We start from the raw sequence: 27,638 nt of genomic DNA, 5'->3' as shown, positions 1-27,638 counted from the left end.
GCTCTTAACTATGTTTCGGCAATGATGTGAAGAATACTTGCTTTTACTGCTGTAAATAGTAAATAAATAAATAATGCTACATAATTACTTTTACTGCTATAAATAACAAATAAATAAATAATGCTAAACAATTACTTTTACTGCTATAAATAGCAAATAAATAAATAATGCTACACAATAAGTAGAACACTAAACTGGATATCATATATGTACATGCACGAACTAGCTGCTCAAATAAAATATATCTCTAAATAATACATGGAAGTGTTAAACTACTGAAATTGTTACACTACTGATACTGTTACACGACTGACACTGTTACACTACTGATACTGTTACACTACTGATACTGTTACATTACTGACACTGTTACACTACTGACACTGTTACACTACTGACACTGTTACACTACTGATACTGTTACACTACTGACACTGTTACACTACTGATACTGTTACATTACTGACACTGTTACACTACTGACACTGTTACATTACTGACACTGTTACACTACTGATACTGTTACACTACTGATACTGTTACACTACTGACACTGTTACACTACTGATACTGTTACATTACTGATACTGTTACACTACTGACACTGTTACACTACTGATACTGTTACACTACTGACACTGTTACACTACTGATACTGTTACACTACTGACACTGTTACATTACTGACACTGTTACACTACTGATACTGTTACATTACTGACACTGTTACACTACTGACACTGTTACACTACTGATACTGTTACATTACTGATACTGTTACACTACTGATACTGTTACATTACTGACACTGTTACACTATTGATACTGTTACACTACTGATACTGTTACATTACTGACACTGTTACACTACTGATACTGTTACATTACTGACACTGTTACACTATGTCTGTGAATGTTCTCATTCATCCAGGTCCTGGTTATCCAAAGGAGTTGAATCACGTGCAACTGGACTTGGTATATATCCGTGAAGACGTTCCGCCTCTCATCCAAGAGGCTTCCCCAGTTCGTGCCTTTCTGACTAGACCAAGCTAGTCTGGCTGGCTGGTGATTAAACTCAGAATTCATCCTCTAGGAGTCGTTATCAGAGCTATTGATATGCGTGGCTCTTTGTGATCCGATGTTTACCAACGCCCATCACTAACATAGCCATAGATATGCGTGGCTCTTTTGTGTACCGATGTAGTGGCCGCACCCGTCGTTATCGGAGCTATAGATTTGCATTTGTTTAGCAGCGACGGTTGTTGGGGGTGTTAGTTTCGACTTCATTATTCAGTGGTCATGAGAGTGGTTGGAGCCGTTAGTGAGCGACTGTTGTTCTTGGAGGCTAGGCTTCTTGAGTCTCCTGGGTAGAGATGAAAGGACAGCATTGTAAGTGGGAGATAGGTGGTGTCGCAGACCTCCTCCTCTGTTGAGGGATGGTTTTTCCAGTTTCACATAGATGGCTTCCTTCACCCCTCTTTCAAACCATCTATCTTCTCTGTCCAAAACGTGTACGTTGCTGTCCTCGAAGGAGAGTGTCTTCTCCTTTAGGTGTAGATAGACTGCTGAGTCTTGTCCTGAGGAGTTTGGCCTTCTGTGTTGGGCCATCCGTTTGTGTAGTGGTTGTTTGATTTCTCCTATGTATAGGTCAGTGGAGTTTGGCCTTCTGTGTTGGGCCATCCGGTTGTGTAGTGGTTGTTTGGTTTCTCCTATGTATAGGTCAGTGCAATCCTCATTGCATTGTACAACATACACCAGATTGCTCTTCTGGGTGTGTGGTACACGGTCTTTGGGATGAACCAGTTTTTGTTGGAGTGTGTTGCTGGGTTTGAAGTATACCGGGATGCCGTGTTTGTTGAAAATCCTCCTGAGTTTCTCGGAGACCCCAGAAACATACAGGATGACTGTGTTATTCCTTCTGTTCCTTTTCTCCTTGTCGCTCACCTGGTTGGTCTTTCTGGAACGTGTTGCAGTTTTCACAAAGGTCCAACTGGGGTAGCCGCAAGTTGTTAAAGCTCCCCTCAGGTGTTTGTGTTCTTCTTGTTGGGCCTGAGTGCTGCTGGGCACATAGTCAGCTCTGTGTTGCAGAGTTCTGATGACGCTCAGTTTGTGTTCCAGAGGGTAGTGTGATTTGAAAAGTAGATATTGGTCTGTGTGTGTAGGTTTCCTGTAAACCATCCCTCAACAGAGGAGGAGGTCTGCGACACCACCTATCTCCCACTTACAATGCCGTCCTTTCATCATTTATCCTCGAGGATGAATTCTGAGTTTCATCACCAGCCAGTCAGACTAGGTTGGTCTAGTCAGAAAGGCACGAACTGAGGAAGCCTCTTGGATGAGAGGCGAAACGTCTTCACAGATATATACCAAGCCCAGTTGCACTTGATTCAACTCCTTTGGATAACACTGTTACACCACCGACACTGTTACATAGCTGACAATGTTAAACGAGTAATACTGTTAAACTACTGCCACTGTTACATTACTGACACTGTTACGCTACTGATACTGTTACATTACTGACACTGTTACAATACTGATACTTTTACATTACTGAGCCTTTAACAATAATGACGCTGTTACATTACTGACACTGTTACACTACTGCCACTGTTACACTGCTGATACTGCTACACTACTGGCACTGTTACACTACTGACACTGTTACACTACTGACAATGTTACATTACTGACACTGTTACACTACTGTTGCTGTTACACTACTGACACTGTTACACTACTGAAACTGTTACGCCACGGACACTGTTACATAGCTGACACTGTTAAACGACTGTTACTGTTAAACTACTGACACTGTTACAGTACTGACGCTGTTACGCTGCTAATATTGTTACACTACTGACACTGTTACATTGCTGATACTGATACACTACTGACAGTTATATTACTGACACCGTTACACTGCTAATACTGTTACACTACTAACACTGTTATATTACTGACACTGGTACAATACCGACAATGTTACATTACTGACACTGTCACACTACTGATACTGTTACACTATTGACACTGTTACACTACTGGCACTGTTACACTACTGACACTGTTACAATATTAGCAGTTATGCAGAAAGCACTAATATAGAGTATAAATACGGTAAGCACACATTAATAATATAGACTATAAATACAGTAAGTAAACAGCATTAATATAGAGTATAACTACAGTAAGTAAAGAAAATTAATATAGAGTATAAATACAGTAAGTAAAGAGTGTTAATATAGAGTATAAATACAGTAAGTAAAGAGTATTAATTTAAAGTATAAATACAGTAAGTAAAGAGTGTTAATATAGAGTATAAATACAGTAAGTACAGAGTATTAATATAGAGTATATATACAGTAAGTAAAGAGTGTTAATATAGAGTATAACTACAGTAAGTAAAGAAAATTAATATAGAGTATAAATACAGTAAGTAAAGAGTGTTAATATAGAGTATAAATACAGTAAGTAAAGAGTATTAATTTAAAGTATAAATACAGTAAGTAAAGAGTGTTAATATAGAGTATAAATACAGTAAGTACAGAGTATTAATATAGAGTATATATACAGTAAGTAAAGAGTGTTAATATAAAGTATAAATACAGTAAGTAAAGAGTATTAATTTAAAGTATAAATACAGTAAGTAAAGAGTGTTAATATAGAGTATACATACAGTAAGTACAGAGTATTAATATAGAGTTTAAATACAGTAAGTAAAGAGTGTTGATATAGAGTATAAATACAGCAAGTAAAGAACATTAATATAGAGTATAAATGCAGTAATTAAAGAGCATCAATATAGAGTATAAATACACTAAGTAAATAGTATTAATATAGAGTATAAATACAGTAAGTAACGAGTATTAATATAGAGTATAAATACAGTAAGTAAATTGTATTAATATAGAGTATAAATACAGTAAGTAAAGGGTATTAATATAGAGTATAAATACAGCAAGTAAAGAGTATTAATATAGAGCATAAATACAGTAAGTAAAGGGTATTAATATAGACTATAATACAGTAAGTAAAGAACATTAATATAGAGTATAAATACAGTAAGTAAATAGTATTAATATAGAGTATTAATACAGTAAGTAAAGGGTATTAATATAGAGTATAAATACAGTAAGTAAAGAACATTAATATAGAGTATAAATACAGTAAGTAAAGGGTATTAATATAGAGTGTAAATACAGTAAGTAAATAGTATTAATATAGAGTATAAATACAGTAAGTAAAGAACATTAATATAGAGTGTAAATACAGTAAGTAAAGGACATTAATATAGAGTGTAAATACAGTAAGTAAAGAACATTAATATAGAGTATAAATACAGTAATTAAAGAACATTAATATAGAGTGTAAATACAGTAAGTAAAGCACATTAATATAGAGTGTAAATACAGTAAGTAAAGAACATTAATATAGAGTGTAAATACAGTAAGTAAAGAACATTAATATAGAGTATAAATACAGTAAGTAAATAGTATTAATATAGAGTATTAATACAGTAAGTAAAGGGTATTAATATAGAGTATAAATACAGTAAGTAAAGAACATTAATATAGAGTATAAATACAGTAAGTAAAGGGTATTAATATAGAGTATAAATACAGTAAGTAAAGAACATTAATATAGAGTGTAAATACAGTAAGTAAATAGTATTAATATAGAGTATAAATACAGTAAGTAAAGAACATTAATATAGAGTGTAAATACAGTAAGTAAAGGACATTAATATAGAGTGTAAATACAGTAAGTAAAGAACATTAATATAGAGTATAAATACAGTAGGTAAAGAACATTAATATAGAGTGTAAATACAGTAAGTAAAGGACATTAATATAGAGTGTAAATACAGTAAGTAAAGAACATTAATATAGAGTATAAATACAGTAAGTAAAGAACATTAATATAGAGTGTAAATACAGTAAGTAAAGAACATTAATATAGAGTATAAATACAGTAAGTAAAGAACATTAATATAGAGTGCAAATACAGTAAGTAAAGAACATTAATATAGAGTGTAAATACAGTAAGTAAAGAACATTAATATAGAGTATAAATACAGTAAGTAAAGAACATTAATATAGAGTGTAAATACAGTAAGTGAAGAACATTAATATAGAGTTTAAATACACTAAGTTAAGAACATTAATATAGAGTATAAATACAGTAAGTAAAGAACATTAATATAGAGTGTAAATACAGTAAGTAAAGAACATTAATATAGAGTATAAATACAGTAAGTAAAGAACATTAATATAGAGTGTAAATACAGTAAGTAAAGGGTATTAATATAGAGTGTAAATACAGTAAGTAAAGAACATTAATATAGAGTATAAATACAGTAAGTAAAGGGTATTAATATAGAGTGTAAATACAGTAACGTCTTACTGAGCCAGCTGTGTTTCTGTCATTAGGAGCCCCCACCAGGTAATCTGGAAGAAAAACACCTCTTTTACTGAGAAGCACAAACACACAAAGATTCACACATAAACACATAGCCAGATACACACATACACACATAAACACATAGCTACATACACACATACACACATAAACACATAGCCACATACACACATACACACATAAACACATAGCCAGATGCACACATACACACATAAACAGATAGCCACATACACATACACACATACACACATAGCCACATACACACATAAACACATAGCCAGACACACACATACACACATAGCCAGATACACACATACACACATAGCCACATACACACATAAACACATAGCGACATACACACATAAACACATAGCCAGATACACACATACACACATAGCCAGATACACACATACACACATAGCCAGAGACGCTCATACACACATAAACACATAGCCAAATACACACATACACACATAGCCAGATACACACATACACACATAAACACATAGCCAGAGACACTCATACACACATAAACACATAGCCAGATACACACATACACACATAGCCAGATACACACATAAACACAAAACCAGGTAGATAGACAGATGGAAGTACATATGGACATATTGACGGACCAGACAGATGGACAGACAGACAGAGATAAACAGACCTGTTACTGAGTCTCCATTCAAGTTGCCGCTGGCAACAGAGTAACCTGTGGCACACACACACACACACACACACACACACACACACAAGAACAAAGCTGTGATGTTTCATTTCTGACAGCAAAGGGCAGTAGATTCCAGACGGTCACAGTCCTCACCATGGTAATGATCATATCCGCCTCTCTCTGCTGATAGGCTGACTCCAGACACATAAGCAATTGGGTCCTGGCTCCTCCCACTGTCAATGACGTCATTAACCCCCACTGTGATCACCTCACCTGAAATGTGATGATAGGGCTTCACGTTTATATCTGAAGAGACAACAACATGGAGAATAACACTGTCTACATATGCCTCTGATACAACCTCAACTAGGGGCAGCACGGCTCTGGAAGTAGAAAGAGCTGGACTTGCTGGGAGGTCGCTGGTTCGATCCCCAGCTCCTCCAGAGAGCGTGTTGAAGTGTCCTTGAGCAAAACACTGAACCCCCTAACTGCTCCTGATGAGCAGGTTGGTGCCTTGCTGCAGCTTCCACCAGTGTGTGGATGTGTGTGCGGATGTTTGTGTGGATGTTTGTGTGGATGTGTGTGCGGATGTGTGTGCAGATGGTGTGCGGATGTTTGTGTGGATGTGCGTGTGGATGTGTGTGTGGATATGTGTGCGGATATGAGGCATACACTGCTAAGCAGTTTGAGTTGTCGGTCAACTAGAAAAGCTCTTTGTGAATGCAGTACATTTAACTAAACCTGTTTAAATAGGACTGATATAATCTGAACTACATCTGTCTCTGTATATATGACTGATATAATCTGAACTACATCTGTCTCTGTATATATGACTGATATAATCTGAACTACATCTGTCTCTGTATATATGACTGATATAATCTGGACTGCATCTGTCTCTGTATATATGACTGATATAATCTGAACTACATCTGTCTCTGTATATATGACTGATATAATCTGAACTACATCTGTCTCTGTATATATGACTGATATAATCTGAACTACATCTGTCTCTGTATATATGACTGATATAATCTGAACTACATCTGTCTCTGTATATATGACTGATATAATCTGGACTGCATCTGTCTCTGTATATATGACTGATATAATCTGAACTACATCTGTCTCTGTATATATGACTGATATAATCTGAACTACATCTGTCTCTGTATAGTATATGACTGATATAATCTGAACTACATCTGTCTCTGTATATATGACTGATATAATCTGAACTACATCTGTCTCTGTATATATGACTGATATAATCTGGACTGCATCTGTCTCTGTATATATGACTGATATAATCTGGACTGCATCTGTCTCTGTATATATGACTGATATAATCTCAACTACATCTGCTTCTGTATATATATGATTGATATAATCTGGACTACATCTGTCTCTGTATATATCATTGATATAATCTGGACTACATCTGTGTCTATATATGGCTGATATAATCTGGACTACATCTGTCTCTGTATATATGACTGATATAATCTGGACTACATCTGTCTCTGTATATATGACTGATATAATCTGGACTATATCTGTCTCTGTATATATGACTGATATAATCTGGACTACATCTGTCTCTGTATATATGACTGATATAATCTGGACTACATCTGTCTCTGTATATATGACTAATATAATCTGGACTACATCTGTCTCTGTATATATGATTGATATAAACTGGACTACACCTGTCTCTGTATATATGACTGATATAATCTGGACTATATCTGTCTCTGTATATATGATTGATATAATCTGGACTATATCTGTCTCTGTATATATGATTGATATAAACTGGAGTACATCTGTCTCTGTATATATGACTGATATAATCTGAACTATATCTGTCTCTGTATATATGGCTGATATAATCTGGACTATATCTGTCTCTGTATATATGACTGATATAATCTGGACTATATCTGTCTCTGTATATATGATTGATATAATCTGGAGTACATCTGTCTCTGTATATATGACTGATATAATCTGGACTACATCTGTCTCTGTATATATGACTAATATAATCTGGACTACATCTGTCTCTGTATATATGATTGATATAAACTGGAGCACATCTGTCTCTGTATATATGACTGATATAATCTGAACTATATCTGTCTCTGTATATATGGCTGATATAATCTGGACTATATCTGTCTCTGTATATATGACTGATATAATCTGGACTATATCTGTCTCTGTATATATGATTGATATAAACTGGAGTACATCTGTCTCTGTATATATGACTGATATAATCTGAACTATATCTGTCTCTGTATATATGGCTGATATAATCTGGACTATATCTGTCTCTGTATATATGACTGATATAATCTGGACTATATCTGTCTCTGTATATATGATTGATATAAACTGGAGTACATCTGTCTCTGTATATATGACTGATATAATCTGAACTATATCTGTCTCTGTATATATGGCTGATATAATCTGGACTATATCTGTCTCTGTATATATGACTGATATAATCTGGACTATATCTGTCTCTGTATATATGATTGATATAATCTGGAGTACATCTGTCTCTGTATATATGATTGATATAATCTGGACTATATCTGTCTCTGTATATATGATTGATATAATCTGGACTATATCTGTCTCTGTATATATGACTGATATAATCTGGACTACATCTGTCTCTGTATATATGACTGTGATATGTCCTGAACCAACTATCTTTGTACTTCACTCCAGGCTGACATGGACCAACTCCTGCTATACATCACATACATACAATAAAATTGCTGTGTTCGTGTATTCTGAAGCAGCTGCAAACTCACCCTGGAAGAAAAAACCTCCAGGAGCACCAAGAACCAACTTGCCCTCCTGAAACACACACACACACACACACACACACACACACACACACACACACACACACACACACACACACACACACACACACACACGTACACACACACATACACACACACGTACACATTATTTTATAATTATTGTGTCTTTTGAAACACGGGAATTTCAGGTCCGAGTTCCACAGCACAGCGGGTATTCCAGAAAACTGTCATAAACCATATAGATGAAAGGTTGTTGCTATGGTAACATGAAGTCAGTCATGTAGAAGATAGTGATAACCTGGATATGATCGGGGGGGGGGTTGGGGGGGAGGTTCCCCCCTTTTTCTCTCGAGTGTACCCGGCCAATTATCCCACTCTTCCAAGCCGTCCCGGTCGCTGCTCCACCCCCTCTGCTGATCCGGGGAGGGCTGCAGACTACCACATGCCTCCTCCGATACATGTGGAGTCACCAGCTGCTTCTTTTCGCTTGACAGAGAGGAGTTTCATCAGGGGGACGTAGCGAGTGGGAGGATCACTCTAGTCCCCCATTTCCCCCTCCCCCCTGAACAGGTGCCCCGAGTGACCAGAGGAGGCGCTAGTGCAGTGACCAAGACACATACCCACGTCCAGCTTCCCACCCGCAGACACGGCCAATTGTGTCTGTAGGGACGCCCGACCAAGCCGGAGGTAATGCCGGGATTTGAACCAGTGATCCACATGTTGGTAGACAATGGAATAGACCGCCACGCTACCCGGACGCCCCGGACCTGAAGTTCTTGAGTGTTGCGGTTTACCTTGGTGATGTCACAGCTGAAGCCCACCTCACAGTATCTTTGGTCATTTCCTGAGAAGCCACAGAGAAGAAAGAAGATTAAAATATTAAGTGTGGTCTCCCTGTCTATCTACCCTCGATATACCTGTCTGTTCATGTGTCTTATCTACCCTCTATATACCTGTCTGTCTCCCTATATGTCTACCCTCCATATATCTGTATGTCCACGTGTCTATCTTCCCTCTATACATCTGTCTGTCCATGTGTCTATCTACCCTCGATATACCTGTCTGTCTCCCTATATGTCTACCCTCCATATACCTGTATGTCCACGTGTCTATCTTCCCTCTATACATCTGTCTGTCCATGTGTCTATCTTCCCTCGATATACCTGTCTGTTCATGTGTCGTATCTACCCTCTATATACCTGTCTGTCTCCTTATATGTCTACCCTCCATATACCTGTATGTCCACGTGTCTATCTTCCCTCTATACATCTGTCTGTCCATGTGTCTATCTTCCCTCGATATACCTGTCTGTTCATGTGTCTATCTACCCTCTATATACCTGTCTGTCTCCCTATATGTCTACCCTCCATATATCTGTATGTCCACGTGTCTATCTTCCCTCTATACATCTGTCTGTCCATGTGTCTATCTTCCCTCGATATACCTGTCTGTCTCCCTATATGTCCACCCTCCATATATCTGTCTGTCCATGTGTCTATCTTCCCTCGATATACCTGTCTGTTCATGTGTCGTATCTACCCTCTATATACCTGTCTGTCTCCTTATATGTCTACCCTCCATATACCTGTCTGTCCATGTGTCTATCTACCCTCTATATACCTGTCTGTCTCCCTATATGTCTACCCTCCATATACCTGTATGTCCACGTGTCTATCTTCCCTCTATATACCTGTCTGTCCACGTGTCTATCTACCCTCTATATACCTGTCTGTCTGTGTCTATCTACCCTCGATATACCTGTATGTCCACGTGTCTATCTTCCCTCTATACATCTGTCTGTCCATGTGTCTATCTACCCTCTATATACATGTCTGTCTGTGTCTATCTGCCCTCTATGTGTCTGTCTGTCGTTCCCTGTGTCTGTAGTTCTCTGTCATTTTCTCAGTCTATTTTTCTGAGTCTGTGTGGGTGGGTAGGTAGGTAGATAGGTAGGTAGATATAATGACTATTGACTTATATGTGGCCCTCTCTAGTCTCCTCGATTCAGTTGCACCTCTCACTACCAGAGCTAGGCGACTAAAGAGGCCTACACCCTGGTTTAATGATGAGACACGTGCTCTTAAGCGGACCTGCAGGAGACTGGAACGTAAATGGCGAAAATCAAAATTGGAGGTTTTTTACCTATTGTGGCACGAGGGTTTATTGAAATACAAGCGTGCTTTATCTACTGCAAAACATCGTGTCTCTCTCACTTAATCAATATTAATAAACATAACCCCAGATTTCTCTTTGACACTGAATCTAAACTTACTAAAAAGCAGCCGTCTATTAGCTGCTCACCATTCACAGCCCATGAATTTCTAGATTTTTTCTGCAATAAGGTTGATGAGCTCTTAAACAAAATTAGTTCTTCAACTCCATCTACTCCTGCAGATCCTGTCTTACTAAATTCATATCTACACAATGAGTCACTGACAGTTCCAGTTATTACAGCTTTTGAGACTATCTCTCTTGATACCTTGATTAAGCTTGTGTCAGCTTCTAAACCAACTGCTTGCCTACTTGACCCCTTACCAGCAAAACTTTTTAAAGACCTCTGGCCTTTTCTTGGACCTACAGTGCTAGACATTGTTAATTTATCACTTACTACTGGCATTGTTCCCAGCAGTTTTAAGACAGCTGTGGTTAAACCTCTACTTAAAAAAGCGCACCTCAATCCAGGGTTTCTTAATAACTATCGACCAGTCTCTAATCTTCCATTCTTTTGTAAAGTACTAGAGAGAGTTGTGTATCAACAACTTTTGACCCATATAAAAGAAAACCATCTATATGAACCTTTTCAGTCGGCTTTCAGGCCCTGTCACTCCACTGAAACTGCTCTGACCAGAGTGGTGAATGATCTTCTACTGGCTATGGACTCTGATTCTACTTCTGTGCTTCTACTACTGGACCCCAGTGCAGCCTTTGACACCATTGATCACTTTATACTGTTAGACAAATTAATTGTAATTGTGGTGTCTCTGACTTCGCTCTCTCTTGGCTTAAGTCCTACTTCTCTGGAAGAACACATTGTGTCTGCTACAGAAATATTACGTCAAAATTCCCTGACGTTAAATATGGTGTACCTCAGGGCTCAGTTCGTGGCCCTCTACTTTATCTCTTTATATTTCACCTCTTCGCCAAATTATACGCAGTTATAGAATAAATTTCCATTGCTATGCTGATGATACTCAGCTGTATTTGCCTATAAGGGCTGATGATCATACTCAAATCACTAACTTGGAGGCCTGTTTGGCTACTGTGAAAAACTGGATGTCACTTAACTTTCTGCTTTTAAATTAGGATAAAACCGAGATGCTGGTCATTGGCCCTGCTAGACACAGACACCAGTTTGATCAAGTAATGATAACAATCAACAGCTCTGTGGTTTCACAAAGTGTTGCAGCCAAAATCACCAATACTACTTTTCTTCACTTGCGTAACATAGCTAAAATTCGGTCTTTTCTCTCCATGGCTGATGCAGAGACTCTAATACATGCATTTGTTTCATCCAGACTTGATTACCGTAATGTTCTGTTCTCAGGTCTGCCACATTCTAGTACTAAAAGTCTTCAGATGGTTCAGAATGCTGCTGCTAGAATCCTAACTAAAACTAGGAAATTTGACCATATTACACCAATTCTTGCCTCCCTTCATTGGCTTCCTATCCATGTTAGATCAGAATACAAGGTGCTCCTGCTGACTTATAAAATCCTAAATGGGCTGGCCCCATCCTCCCTGTCTGATCTCCTTAAACCTTACATGCCATCTCGAGCTCTTCGCTCTCTAAATACAGGGCTCCTGTGTGTACCCAAAGTTAAAAAGAAGTCAGCTGGTGGCAGGGCCTTTTCCTATCAGGCTCCATTGTTGTGGAATAACCTGCCTGCTGCCATCTGACAATCAGAGTCCGTTGAGTCTTTAAATCCAAACTTAATAAAACTCATCTTTATGCCTTAGCTTACATTTAGTTGTCTTTAAGTTCAGTGCTTCACAACCTGTACTGGATGGCGGGTCGGTTTCTGTCTCAATGAATTTACCAACCACTGTTCTGCCGACGAGATTAAAGAGTATAGATTGTAGAATATAGATTATGGCTAATTGATGACTTAATTGATTATGACTAATGACTATTGCAAACCGTTCTCTTCTCTCACGTCTGTTCTCTCTCTCTGAATGACGTCTTCTCTTTTCTCTTTTTCTGTGTGTGAATGGTGTCATGTGAGTCTTCCTTGTGTGCACGTGCAGTCGGTTCTCCCCCCCGGTCTCCGTGGTGATGGTGGTCACCACTTGGAAGCTGCCTGCCATTTCCCTCCTCACATTTTATTTTTATATAGCTTTTAAATCCATATAAATTTTTGTTTTACATGGTGATATTGGTTACGTGACTCGGTTCCTGGACTGTTCCGGTGGCGTCTGGACACTGCTTGGCATCCTCCTCATCATATTCTTCATAAATTTTATAAGTCCATTACAATTGTGTTATCCTCTTTCAATGTTGTATTGTGTAAATTGTGTAAACACAACATTATAATTTGGCACATTTGTAATTTGTGATATTGGGCTATACAAATAAAATTGACTAGACAGACAGACAGACAGACAGACAGACAAACAGACAGATAGATAGATAGATAGATAGATAGATAGATAGATAGATAGATAGATAGATAGATAGATAGATAGATAGATAGATAGATAGATAGATAGATAGATAGATAGATAGATAGCAATTTTATTGATTCCAAGGGCACACAAGCAGGAATATAAAGCAAAACAAAAACGATTAAGAATACCTCCCAGAATACCTCCCAGAAGGTTGAATCAGTTCATCTGGACATTTACTAGCACAAGTTTCATCACCATCTAAGTGACCTCTTCAGTCTCACCTGACTGCAGGTACCCCCACCCTTATAAACAATACAGTGACTGCAGTTAACCCCACCCTTATAAACAATACAGTGACTGCAGGCGTCCCCACCCTTATAAACAATATAGTGACTGCAGGTACCCCTTATAAACAATACAGTGACTGCAGGTACCCCACCCTCATAAACAATACAGTGACTGCAGGTATCCCCACCCTTATAAACAATACAGTGACTGCAGGTATCCCCATCTCAACTCCCGGAGTGATTCTGAATTGCTGGCTCATCTAGTATAGAGTAAGTATCATCTTTCTTGCTTAACAAGTTGCTATTAGTCTTAGTCCAGCTGCTTGAGTATTAGTCCTTTTGTCTATACATCTGCTGCTGGTTCCTAGTGGGATCTTATTCTAACTGTAGCTTTCTTATTCTATTTACTTACTTGTCTTATTTACTTATTCGAGCTGTGGCTGTTTTTCACCTAGTGTGCCCTTAAATATTTCTTGTTGCCTAGCTGTTTTGAGTTAGTTTTCCTTTTAGCTTATAAATATATTCCTTGGTAGCTTGCTGTTTGATGTTTTAATATTATTGTGTGAGGTTTGAGAGTTTTACGTAAGTGTCCAGTTTCTGAGTAATAAGCCTATTTTCAGTGTACCTCTTTGGCCAATTGGGTGTTAAGTGGCCAGGGTGTGGCCTGCACTCATGGCAGACAATTAGCAATCAGTGTTCTTTAAATCACTGCTGCTACTTGGAAGCTTCCAAGCGTCAGGCAAACAGGTCTAGGTTGAATGAAGGCTAGAGTGAACAAAGGCAAGCGCGACTCTTTCAAGCCAAGACTTGTCAAGCACGGACTGCTCTTTTTAGATCCGGTCAGTCATCCGTATTGTGTGTACCTAGTATAGACTATGTGTTTCCTTCGCATTCCTGTCTTTTCCTCTTCCGGGGGTTGGCATAGACGTTGAGTCACTCCTAGGCGCTGTAACCCTACCAATCTCCTCTATCCCACTCTCTCTACTCACGTTGAGCAAGTGGTGACGGAAAGGCTCTGGAATTGCCAATCTGCGGTGCCTAAAGGTGAGTTTATCTCAGGCTATGCATCCTTGCTCTCCTTCAACTTTCTTGCTCTAACTGAGACCTGGATCATGCCACAAAACACTACCACATCCGCAGCTCTGTCTGATGTGTACTCTTTTTCTCACACTTCCAGAACTGGGAGGTGGGGTGGTGGTACTGGCCTGCTAATCTCCCTGAAATGGAAATACTCTCTTGTTTCCATTCCACAATTTTCTCTGCCCTCTTTTGAATTTCATGCTGTTACTGTCTCTTATCAAGTCAAACTCACCATCATGGTTGTGTACCGCCCACCAGGCCCTCTTGGTGAGTTTTTGGAGGAGCTTGACACACTTGTTTCACACTTCCCTGTTGATGACTCTGCACCTATACTTCTCGTTGACTTCAACATCCACACTAACAAGCTAGATCCTCTTCTCTCTTTCCTCTCCTCCTTTGACCTTCACCTCTCACCCTCTCCTCCTACCCACAAGGCCGGCAACCAGCTGGACCTTATCTTTAATAGACACTGTCCCATTTCTAATCTCTCTATTACTCCCCCCCAGCTCTCTGACCACTATTTCATGTCCTACTCTCTCTCCCTCTCTTCACCCCCCTCAGCCCCTTCCCCTACCCACTTGGTTTCCACCCGTAAACACCTCCGCTCTCTCTCCGCCACTGATCTTTCTTCCTCTGTTACCTCTATCCTCCCTACACCTTAATCTTTCTCTCTCCTACCCCTGACACTTCTACTGATCTTCTTCTCTCTACCCTCTCCTCTTCTCTGGACAATCTCTATCCCCTCACCTCCAGGCCTGCACGCCCAACTCCACCTGCCCCTTGGCTGACCGACTCAGTACGTACTGACAGACGGAGCCTGAGAGTGGCACAGCTCAAATGGAAAAAAGGCAAACTCCCAGAGGACCTTCTCAACTTCCAGTCTCTTCTTTCCACTTTCTCCTCCTCTCTTTCTGCTGCTAAGGCTGCCTTCTATCGCTCTAAAATCCTATCCTCTGCCTCTAATCCTAAGAAACGCTTTGAAACCCTCTCTACAGTTCTTCAACCCCCACCTCCTCCTCCTACTTCACTCTCTTCCCTGATGACTTCGCTAACTTCTTTGACAAGAAGGTAAACGACATCAGATCCTCCTTTTCTCAGCCCCCGGTTAGTGTTCCTTGCACTATCCCACCCTCTGCGCCCTCCCTCCCCTCTCCACATCCCACCCTATCCCACCACATGCCTTGACCCGGTCCCCTCCCCTCTTCTTCAGTCTATAGCACCTGAACTCCTTCCCTATCTAACCCAACTCATCAACACCTCCCTCCAGGCAGGATGCTTTCCATCTGCCTTCAAGACTGCTAGAGTCACCCCCCTTCTCAAGAAACCATCACTTAACCCCTCTGACGTCAAAAACTACAGACCAGTTTCCCTTCTACCCTTTCTATCCAAAACTTTCGAACGTGCTGTTTTTAACCAATTTTCTTTGTACCTCCACCAGAACAATCTCCTGAACCCCAACCAGTCTGGGTTCAGGGTGGGTCACTCAACAGAGACGGCCCTCCTTGCAGTGACAGAATCGCTGCACTCTGTTAGAGCAAACTCTCTCTCCTCTGTCCTGATACTCCTGGACCTGTCAGCTGCGTTCGACACAGTGAACCACCAGTTCCTCCTCTCTACCCTCGATGTGCTGGGTGTCACAGGCTCTGCACTCTCAATGTTTGCAACCTACCTGACAGGTCGCTCCTACCAGGTGACATGGAGGGGATCTGTGTCGGAGCCTCGCAGAATGACTACAGGCGTTCCATAGGGTTCGGTACTGGGTCCTCTCCTTTTCTCCCTGTACACAACATCCCTGGGTTCTGTTATTCGCTCGCATGACTTCTCTTACCATTGTTATGCCGATGACACCCAGCTGATCTTGTTCTTTCCTCCCTCTGACACACAAGTAGAGACACGCATTGCTGCGTACTTGACTGAAATTTCAGAGTGGATGGCGACACACCACCTGAAGCTCAATCTGGACAAGACTGAGCTGATGTTCTTCCTGGAGAAAGGTTGCCCACACCTAGACCTGGCCATCACCATTGACAACACCGTGGTGACACCAACTCGGACTGTGAGGAATCTGGGTGTGATCCTGGACGACCAACTGTCGTTTGCTGAAAACGTTGCATCGGTTGCTCACTCCTGCAGATTTCTCCTCTATAACATCGGGAGGATTCACCCATTCCTCACCAACGAGATGGCACAGGTGCTCATCCAGGCTCTGGTCATGTCCCAGCTGGACTACGGCAACTCCCTCCTTGCTGGCGCCCCGGCGTCGGCCATCAGACCTCTGGAGCTTGTTCAGAAAGCTGCAGCTCGTCTGGTGTTCAACCGCCCTAACTTCACCCACACAACTCCCCTTCTCATATCCCTACACTGGCTCCCAGTAGCTGCTCGCATCCAGTGTAAGACTCTGGTGCTACCCTACAGGGCAGTGAAAGGAACAGCTCCTTCCTATCTCCAGGCCACGGCCAAGCCCTACACCCCTGCCTGATCACTTCACTCTGCTGCCTAGGGACTCCTGATTGCCCTGTCGCTAAGAGGCCCCTGCTGCCGATCGATCCGGTCACGGGTATTTTCTGTCCTGGCCCCACAGTGGTGGAATGAACTCCCCACTGATGTCAGGACAGCGGAGTCGCTGCCCATCTTTCGGTGCAGGTTGAAAACTCACCTCTTCAAGAACTACTACCCTGTTACTTGTTCTTAGCACTTATTGTATTCACTCATTTAAAAAAAACTCTTTCTCACGCTTTTACTGTAGCACTGGTGTTGCTCTTAGATGCTTGTTTAGATGCAATTATGACCTCTAATGACTAGTAGTTCTCCTGATTTCCTACGTTAAATGATGCACTTATTGTAAGTCACTTTGGATAAAAGCGTCGGCTAGATGACTGTAATGTAATGTAATGTTACACTACTGACACTGTTACATTACTGACACTGTTACGCTACTTGTACTGTTACACTACTGACACTGTTACTATACTGATACTGTTACACTAATGCCACTGTTACACTACTGATACTGTTACACTACTGACACTGTTACACTACTGATACTGTTACACTACTGCCACTGTTACACTACTGATACTGTTACACTAATGCCACTGTTACACTACTGATACTGTTACATTACTGACACTGTTACTATACTGATACTGTTACACTAATGCCACTGTTACACTACTGATACTGTTACATTACTGACACAGTTACAATACTGATACTTTTACACTACTGCCACTGTTACACTACTGATACTGTTACACTACTGACACTGTTACACTACTGATACTGTTACATTACTGACACTGTTACTATACTGATACTGTTACACTAATGCCACTCTTAAACTACCGATACTGTTACTTTACTGACACTGTTACAATACTGATACTGTTACATTACTGACCCTTTTACACTAATGACACTGTTACATTACTGCCACTGTTACACTGCTGATACTGCTACACTACTGGCACTGTTACAAGAACTACTACCCTGTTACTTGTTCTTAGCACTTGTTGTATTCACTCATTTAAAAAAAAACTATTTCTTGCACTTTTACTTTAGCACTGGTTATGTGCTCTTAGATGCTTGTTTAGATGCTCTTATGACCTCTGATGACTAGTAGTTCTCCTGATTTCCTACTTTAAATGATGCATTTATTGTAAGTCGCTTTGGTTAAAAGCGTCGGCTAAATGACTGTAATGTAATGTCATGTAATGTAATGTTATGTAATGTAATCTCCACCCTTATAAACAATACAGTTACTGCAGGTGTCCCCACCTTTATAAACAATACAGTGGTATAACGACCCAAACCAGCGACCAGTTTCATGATCAGATATGGTGTGAGCATTAACTAGAGTGACAGTGGCCATGTGTACTATTCACAGAGGGTTGGGGAATAGTTGCCATCACAGCATTGTAATGGTGACAGATGTACCCTTAGAGCTCTGACAATGCTGTGAATAGTACACATGGCCTCTGTAACTCTAGTTAACGCTCACAGCCATATCTGATCATGAAACTGGTTGTTGGTTTGGGTCGTTATACCACTGTATGGTTTATAAGGGTGGGGTTACCTGCAGTCGGGTGAGACTGAAGAGGTCACTTAGATGGTGATGATGGAAGGTGTGTGTCAGTACACGTTGTGTCAGATGAAGTGATTCAGCTTCCTGTGATTACCTTACCTGGATTTTTGAGCATGCATAAAACTATTAAGAGTATACAAAAACATGAAAAGAACTAAATTAACTGAAGTACTTAATTCCTATATAACAAAATAGAATAGAGGTGCGTATGTACTTATATATATATATATATATATATATATATATATATATATATATATACACACACACACACACACACACACACACACATGCACAGATAAAAGCAGGTGGGTGGCGAACATGGGTAGAAAGTAACACATGAGAGATGAAGCACAGCAGCATATCCATGTGTCTTACTGTATTTCAGGTGCTTGTAGTCCGGCTCCACCATGGCCCCTCTGCAGGGAGAGAAGGAGGCGGTGCCTTGGGTCACGTGATCCAACAGGAGGCAGTTCCCAACCGGAGTATTCCCTGACTCCGCCCCCCCGCGTCTCACATTCCAGTGGTAGAGAGGAGCACAGGCCTGGGACAGACAAGACAGATCATTAGATAGGAGACAGACAGACAAGACAGATCATTAGATAGAGACAGAAAGACAAGACAGATCATTAGATAGGAGACAGACAAGACAAGACAGATCATTAGATGGAGACAGACAGACAAGACAGATCATTAGATAGGAGACAGGCAAGACAGATCATTAGATAGAGACAGACAGACAAGACAGATCATTAGAGACAGACAGACAAGACAGATCATTAGAGACAGACAGACAAGACAGATCATTAGATAGAGACAGACAAGACGGATCATTAGATAGAGACAGACAAGACAGATCATTAGATAGAGACAGACAAGACAGATCATTAGATAGAGACAGACAAGACAGATCATTAGATAGGAGACAGACAAGACAGATCATTAGATAGAGACAGACAAGACAGATAATTAGATAGAGACAGAAAGACAAGACAGATCATTAGATAGGAGACAGACAAGACAAGACAGATCATTAGATAGAGACAGACAGACAAGACAGATCATTAGATAGAGACAGACAGACAAGACAGATCATTAGAGACAGACAGACAAGACAGATCATTAGAGACAGAAAGACAAGACAGATCATTAGATAGAGACAGACAAGACGGATCATTAGATAGAGACAGACAAGACAGATCATTAGATAGAGACAGACAAGACAGATCATTAGATAGGAGACAGACAAGACAGATCATTAGATAGAGACAGACAAGACAGATCATTAGATAAGAGACAGACAAGACAGATCATTAGATAAGAGACAGACAGACAAGACAGATCATTAGATAGAGACAGACAGACAAGACAGATCATTAGATAGAGACAGACAAGACAGATCATTAGATAAGAGACAGACAAGACAGATCATTAGATAAGAGACAGACAAGACAGATCATTAGATAGGAGACAGACAAAACAGATCATTAGATAGAGACAGACAGACAAGACAGATCATTAGATAGGAGACAGACAAGACAGATCATTAGATAGAGACAGACAAGACAGATCATTAGATAAGAGACAGACAAGACAGATCATTAGATAGAGACAGACAAGACAGATCATTAGATAGAGACAGACAAGACAGATCATTAGATAGAGACAGACAGACAAGACAGATCATTAGACAGAGACAGACGGACAAGACAGATCATTAGATAGAGACAGACAAGGCAGATCATTAGATAGAGACAGACAGACAAGACAGATCATTAGATAAGAGACAGACAAGACGGATCATTAGATAGGAGACAGACAAGACAGATCATTAGATAGGAGACAGACAAGACAGATCATTAGATAGAGACAGACAAGACAGATCATTAGATAGAGACAGACAAGACAGATCATTAGATAAGAGACAGACAAGACAGATCATTAGATAGAGACAGACAAGACAGATCATTAGATAGAGACAGACAAGACAGATCATTAGATAGGAGACAGACAAGACAGATCATTAGAGAGGAGACAGACAAGACAGATCATTAGATAGAGACAGACAAGACAGATCATTAGATAAGAGACAGACAAGACAGATCATTAGATAAAGACAGACAAGACAGATCATTAGATAAGAGACAGACAAGACAGATCATTAGATAGGAGACAGACAAGACAGATCATTAGATAGGAGACAGACAAGACAGATCATTAGATAGAGACAGACAAGACAGATCATTAGATAGAGACAGACAAGACAGATCATTAGATAAGAGACAGACAAGACAGATCATTAGATAAAGACAGACAAGACAGATCATTAGATAAGAGACAGACAAGACAGATCATTTTAATAGGAGACAGACAAGACAGATCATTAGATAGAGACAGACAGACAAGACAGATCATTAGATAGAGACAGACAAGACAGATCATTAGATAGAGACAGACAAGACAGATCATTAGATAAGAGACAGACAAGACAGATCATTAGATAAGAGACAGACAAGACAGATCATTAGATAGGAGACAGACAGACAAGACAGATCATTAGATAGAGACAGACAGGACAGTTCATTAGATAGAGACAGACAAGACAGATCATTAGATAAGAGACAGACAAGACAGATCATTAGATAAAGACAGACAAGACAGATCATTAGATAAGAGACAGACAAGACAGATCATTAGATAGGAGACAGACAAGACAGATCATTAGATAGGAGACAGACAAGACAGATCATTAGATAGAGACAGACAAGACAGATCATTAGATAGAGACAGACAAGACAGATCATTAGATAAGAGACAGACAAGACAGATCATTAGATAAGAGACAGACAAGACAGATCATTAGAAAGGAGACAAACAAGACAGATCATTAGATAAGAGACAGACAAGACAGATCATTAGATAAGAGACAGACAAGACAGATCATTAGATAGAGACAGACAGACAAGACAGATCATTAGATAGAGACAGACGGACAAGACAGATCATTAGATAGAGACAGACTAGACAGATCATTAGATAGAGACAAACAGACAAGACAGATCATTAGAGACAGACAGACAAGACAGATCATTACATAGAGACAGACGGACAAGACAGATCATTAGATAGAGACAGACAAGACAGATCATTAGATAGAGACAGACAGACAAGACAGATCATTAGATAAGAGACAGACAAGACAGATCATTAGATAGGAGACAGACAAGACAGATCATTAGATAGGAGACAGACAAGACAGATCATTAGATAGAGACAGACAAGACAGATCATTAGATAGAGACAGACAAGACAGATCATTAGATAGGAGACAGACAAGACAGATCATTAGATAGAGACAGACAAGACAGATCATTAGATAGAGACAGACAAGACAGATCATTAGATAGAGACAGACAAGACAGATCATTAGATAGAGACAGACAAGACAGATCATTAGATAAGAGACAGACAAGACAGATCATTAGATAAAGACAGACAAGACAGATCATTAGATAAGACACAGACAAGACAGATCATTAGATAGGAGACAGACAAGACAGATCATTAGATAGAGACAGACAGACAAGACAAATCATTAGATAGAGACAGACAAGACAGATCATTAGATAAGATACAGACAAGACAGATCATTAGATAAAGACAGATCATTAGATAAGAGACAGACAGACAAGACAGATCATTAGATAGAGACAGACAGACAAGACAGATCATTAGATAGAGACAGACGAGACAGATCATTAGATAGAGACAGACAAGACAGATCATTAGATAAGAGACAGACAAGACAGATCATTAGATAAGAGACAGACAAGACAGATCATTAGATAGGAGACAGACAAGACAGATCATTAGATAGAGACAGACAGACAAGACAGATCATTAGATAGAGACAGACAAGACAGATCATTAGATAGAGACAGACAAGACAGATCATTAGATAAGAGACAGACAAGACAGATCATTAGATAAAGACAGACAAGACAGATCATTAGATAAGAGACAGACAAGACAGATCATTAGATAGGAGACAGACAAGACAGATCATTAGATAGAGACAGACAAGACAGATCATTAGATAGAGACAGACAAGACAGATCATTAGATAGGAGACAGACAAGACAGATCATTAGATAGAGACAGACTAGACAGATCATTAGATAGAGACAGACAGACAAGACAGATCATTAGAGACAGACAGACAAGACAGATCATTAGATAGAGACAGACGGACAAGACAGATCATTAGATAGAGACAGACAAGACAGATCATTAGATAGAGACAGACAGACAAGACAGATCATTAGATAAGAGACAGACAAGACAGATCATTAGATAGGAGACAGACAAGACAGATCATTAGATAGGAGACAGACAAGACAGATCATTAGATAGAGACAGACAAGACAGATCATTAGATAGAGACAGACAAGACAGATCATTAGATAGGAGACAGACAAGACAGATCATTAGATAGATACAGACAAGACAGATCATTAGATAGAGACAGACAAGACAGATCATTAGATAGAGACAGACAAGACAGATCATTAGATAGAGACAGACAAGACAGATCATTAGATAAGAGACAGACAAGACAGATCATTAGATAAAGACAGACAAGACAGATCATTAGATAAGACACAGACAAGACAGATCATTAGATAGGAGACAGACAAGACAGATCATTAGATAGAGACAGACAGACAAGACAGATCATTAGATAGAGACAGACAAGACAGATCATTAGATAAGATACAGACAAGACAGATCATTAGATAAAGACAGACAAGACAGATCATTAGATAAGAGACAGACAGACAAGACAGATCATTAGATAGAGACAGACAGACAAGACAGATCATTAGATAGAGACAGACGAGACAGATCATTAGATAGAGACAGACAAGACAGATCATTAGATAAGAGACAGACAAGACAGATCATTAGATAAAGACAGACAAGACAGATCATTAGATAAGAGACAGACAAGACAGATCATTTTAATAGGAGACAGACAAGACAGATCATTAGATAGAGACAGACAGACAAGACAGATCATTAGATAGAGACAGACAAGACAGATCATTAGATAGAGACAGACAAGACAGATCATTAGATAAGAGACAGACAAGACAGATCATTAGATAGGAGAAAAACAAGACAGATCATTAGATAGGAGACAGACAGACAAGACAGATCATTAGATAGAGACAGACAAGACAGATCATTAGATAGAGACAGACAGACAAGACAGATCATTAGATAAGAGACAGACAAGACAGATCATTAGATAAAGACAGACAAGACAGATCATTAGATAAGAGACAGACAAGACAGATCATTAGATAGGAGACAGACAAGACAGATCATTAGATAGGAGACAGACAAGACAGATCATTAGATAGAGACAGACAAGACAGATCATTAGATAGAGACAGACAAGACAGATCATTAGATAAGAGACAGACAAGACAGATCATTAGATAAGAGACAGACAAGACAGATCATTAGATAGGAGACAGACAAGACAGATCATTAGATAGAGACAGACAGACAAGACAGATCATTAGATAGAGACAGACAGACAAGACAGATCATTAGATAGAGACAGACAAGACAGATCATTAGATAGAGACAGACGGACAAGACAGATCATTAGATAGAGACAGACTAGACAGATCATTAGATAGAGACAGACAGACAAGACAGATCATTAGAGACAGACAGACAAGACAGATCATTAGATAGAGACAGATGGACAAGACAGATCATTAGATAGAGACAGACAAGACAGATCATTAGATAGAGACAGACAGACAAGACAGATCATTAGATAAGAGACAGACAAGACAGATCATTAGATAGAGACAGACAAGACAGATCATTAGATAGGAGACAGACAAGACAGATCATTAGATAGATACAGACAAGACAGATCATTAGATAGAGACAGACAAGACAGATCATTAGATAGAGACAGACAAGACAGATCATTAGATAGAGACAGACAAGACAGATCATTAGATAAGAGACAGACAAGACAGATCATTAGATAAAGACAGACAAGACAGATCATTAGATAAGACACAGACAAGACAGATCATTAGATAGGAGACAGACAAGACAGATCATTAGATAGAGACAGACAGACAAGACAGATCATTAGATAGAGACAGACAAGACAGATCATTAGATAAGATACAGACAAGACAGATCATTAGATAAAGACAGACAAGACAGATCATTAGATAAGAGACAGACAGACAAGACAGATCATTAGATAGAGACAGACAGACAAGACAGATCATTAGATAGAGACAGACGAGACAGATCATTAGATAGAGACAGACAAGACAGATCATTAGATAAGAGACAGACAAGACAGATCATTAGATAAGAGACAGACAAGACAGATCATTAGATAGGAGACAGACAAGACAGATCATTAGATAGAGACAGACAAGACAGATCATTAGATAGAGACAGACAAGACAGATCATTAGATAAGAGACAGACAAGACAGATCATTAGATAAAGACAGACAAGACAGATCATTAGATAAGAGACAGACAAGACAGATCATTTTAATAGGAGACAGACAAGACAGATCATTAGATAGAGACAGACAGACAAGACAGATCATTAGATAGAGACAGACAAGACAGATCATTAGATAGAGACAGACAAGACAGATCATTAGATAAGAGACAGACAAGACAGATCATTAGATAGGAGAAAAACAAGACAGATCATTAGATAGGAGACAGACAGACAAGACAGATCATTAGATAGAGACAGACAAGACAGATCATTAGATAGAGACAGACAGACAAGACAGATCATTAGATAAGAGACAGACAAGACAGATCATTAGATAAAGACAGACAAGACAGATCATTAGATAAGAGACAGACAAGACAGATCATTAGATAGGAGACAGACAAGACAGATCATTAGATAGGAGACAGACAAGACAGATCATTAGATAGAGACAGACAAGACAGATCATTAGATAGAGACAGACAAGACAGATCATTAGATAAGAGACAGACAAGACAGATCATTAGATAAGAGACAGACAAGACAGATCATTAGATAGGAGACAGACAAGACAGATCATTAGATAGAGACAGACAGACAAGACAGATCATTAGATAGAGACAGACAGACAAGACAGATCATTAGATAGAGACAGACAAGACAGATCATTAGATAGAGACAGACGGACAAGACAGATCATTAGATAGAGACAGACTAGACAGATCATTAGATAGAGACAGACAGACAAGACAGATCATTAGAGACAGACAGACAAGACAGATCATTAGATAGAGACAGATGGACAAGACAGATCATTAGATAGAGACAGACAAGACAGATCATTAGATAGAGACAGACAGACAAGACAGATCATTAGATAAGAGACAGACAAGACAGATCATTAGATAGGAGACAGACAAGACAGATCATTAGATAGGAGACAGACAAGACAGATCATTAGATAGAGACAGACAAGACAGATCATTAGATAGAGACAGACAAGACAGATCATTAGATAGGAGACAGACAAGACAGATCATTAGATAGAGACAGACAAGACAGATCATTAGATAGAGACAGACAAGACAGATCATTAGATAGGAGACAGACAAGACAGATCATTAGATAGAGACAGACAAGACAGATCATTAGATAGAGACAGACAAGACAGATCATTAGATAAGAGACAGACAAGACAGATCATTAGATAAAGACAGACAAGACAGATCATTAGATAAGAGACAGACAAGACAGATCATTAGATAGGAGACAGACAAGACAGATCATTAGATAGAGACAGACAGACAAGACAGATCATTAGATAGAGACAGACAAGACAGATCATTAGATAGAGACAGACAAGACAGATCATTAGATAAGATACAGACAAGACAGATCATTAGATAAAGACAGACAAGACAGATCATTAGATAAGAGACAGACAGACAAGACAGATCATTAGATAGAGACAGACAGACAAGACAGATCATTAGATAGAGACAGACGAGACAGATCATTAGATAGAGACAGACAAGACAGATAATTAGATAAGAGACAGACAAGACAGATCATTAGATAGAGACAGACAAGACAGATCATTAGATAGGAGACAGACGAGACAGATCATTAGATAGAGACAGACAGACAAGACAGATCATTAGATAAGAGACAGACAAGACAGATCATTAGATAGAGACAGACAGACAAGACAGATCATTAGATAAGAGACAGACAAGACAGATCATTAGATAAAGACAGACAAGACAGATCATTAGATAGAGACAGACAGACAAGACAGATCATTAGATAGAGACAGACGAGACAGATCATTAGATAGAGACAGACAAGACAGATCATTAGATAAGAGACAGACAAGACAGATCATTAGATAGAGACAGACGAGACAGATCATTAGATAGAGACAGACAAGACAGATCATTAGATAGAGACAGACAAGACAGATCATTAGATAAGAGACAGACAAGACAGATCATTAGATAGAGACAGACAAGACAGATCATTAGATAGGAGACAGACGAGACAGATCATTAGATAGAGACAGACAGACAAGACAG

The 27,638-nt window shown here is 39.3% G+C and overlaps 1 protein-coding gene across 1 annotated transcript in view; it reads right to left on the bottom strand.

Moving 5' to 3' along the window:
* itga2b (integrin, alpha 2b) overlaps nt 1–27,638 on the bottom strand; it is a 108,760-nt gene that overhangs the window by 54,923 nt on the left and 26,199 nt on the right. The window contains exons 4-9 of the mRNA XM_056288296.1: nt 19,381–19,546; nt 9,741–9,790; nt 8,932–8,977; nt 6,248–6,367; nt 6,092–6,136; nt 5,407–5,450 (exon numbers count right to left, since the gene is read on the bottom strand). Of these exons, the coding sequence (XP_056144271.1) occupies nt 5,407–5,450; nt 6,092–6,136; nt 6,248–6,367; nt 8,932–8,977; nt 9,741–9,790; nt 19,381–19,546 (471 nt within the window). The remainder of the gene's footprint in view (nt 1–5,406; nt 5,451–6,091; nt 6,137–6,247; nt 6,368–8,931; nt 8,978–9,740; nt 9,791–19,380; nt 19,547–27,638) is intronic.

This window comes from Lampris incognitus, chromosome 10 (assembly GCF_029633865.1).
Source record: "Lampris incognitus isolate fLamInc1 chromosome 10, fLamInc1.hap2, whole genome shotgun sequence".
NCBI classification, from domain to species: domain Eukaryota; kingdom Metazoa; phylum Chordata; class Actinopteri; order Lampriformes; family Lampridae; genus Lampris; species Lampris incognitus.
This window is presented reverse-complemented; position numbering and strand designations above follow the sequence as displayed.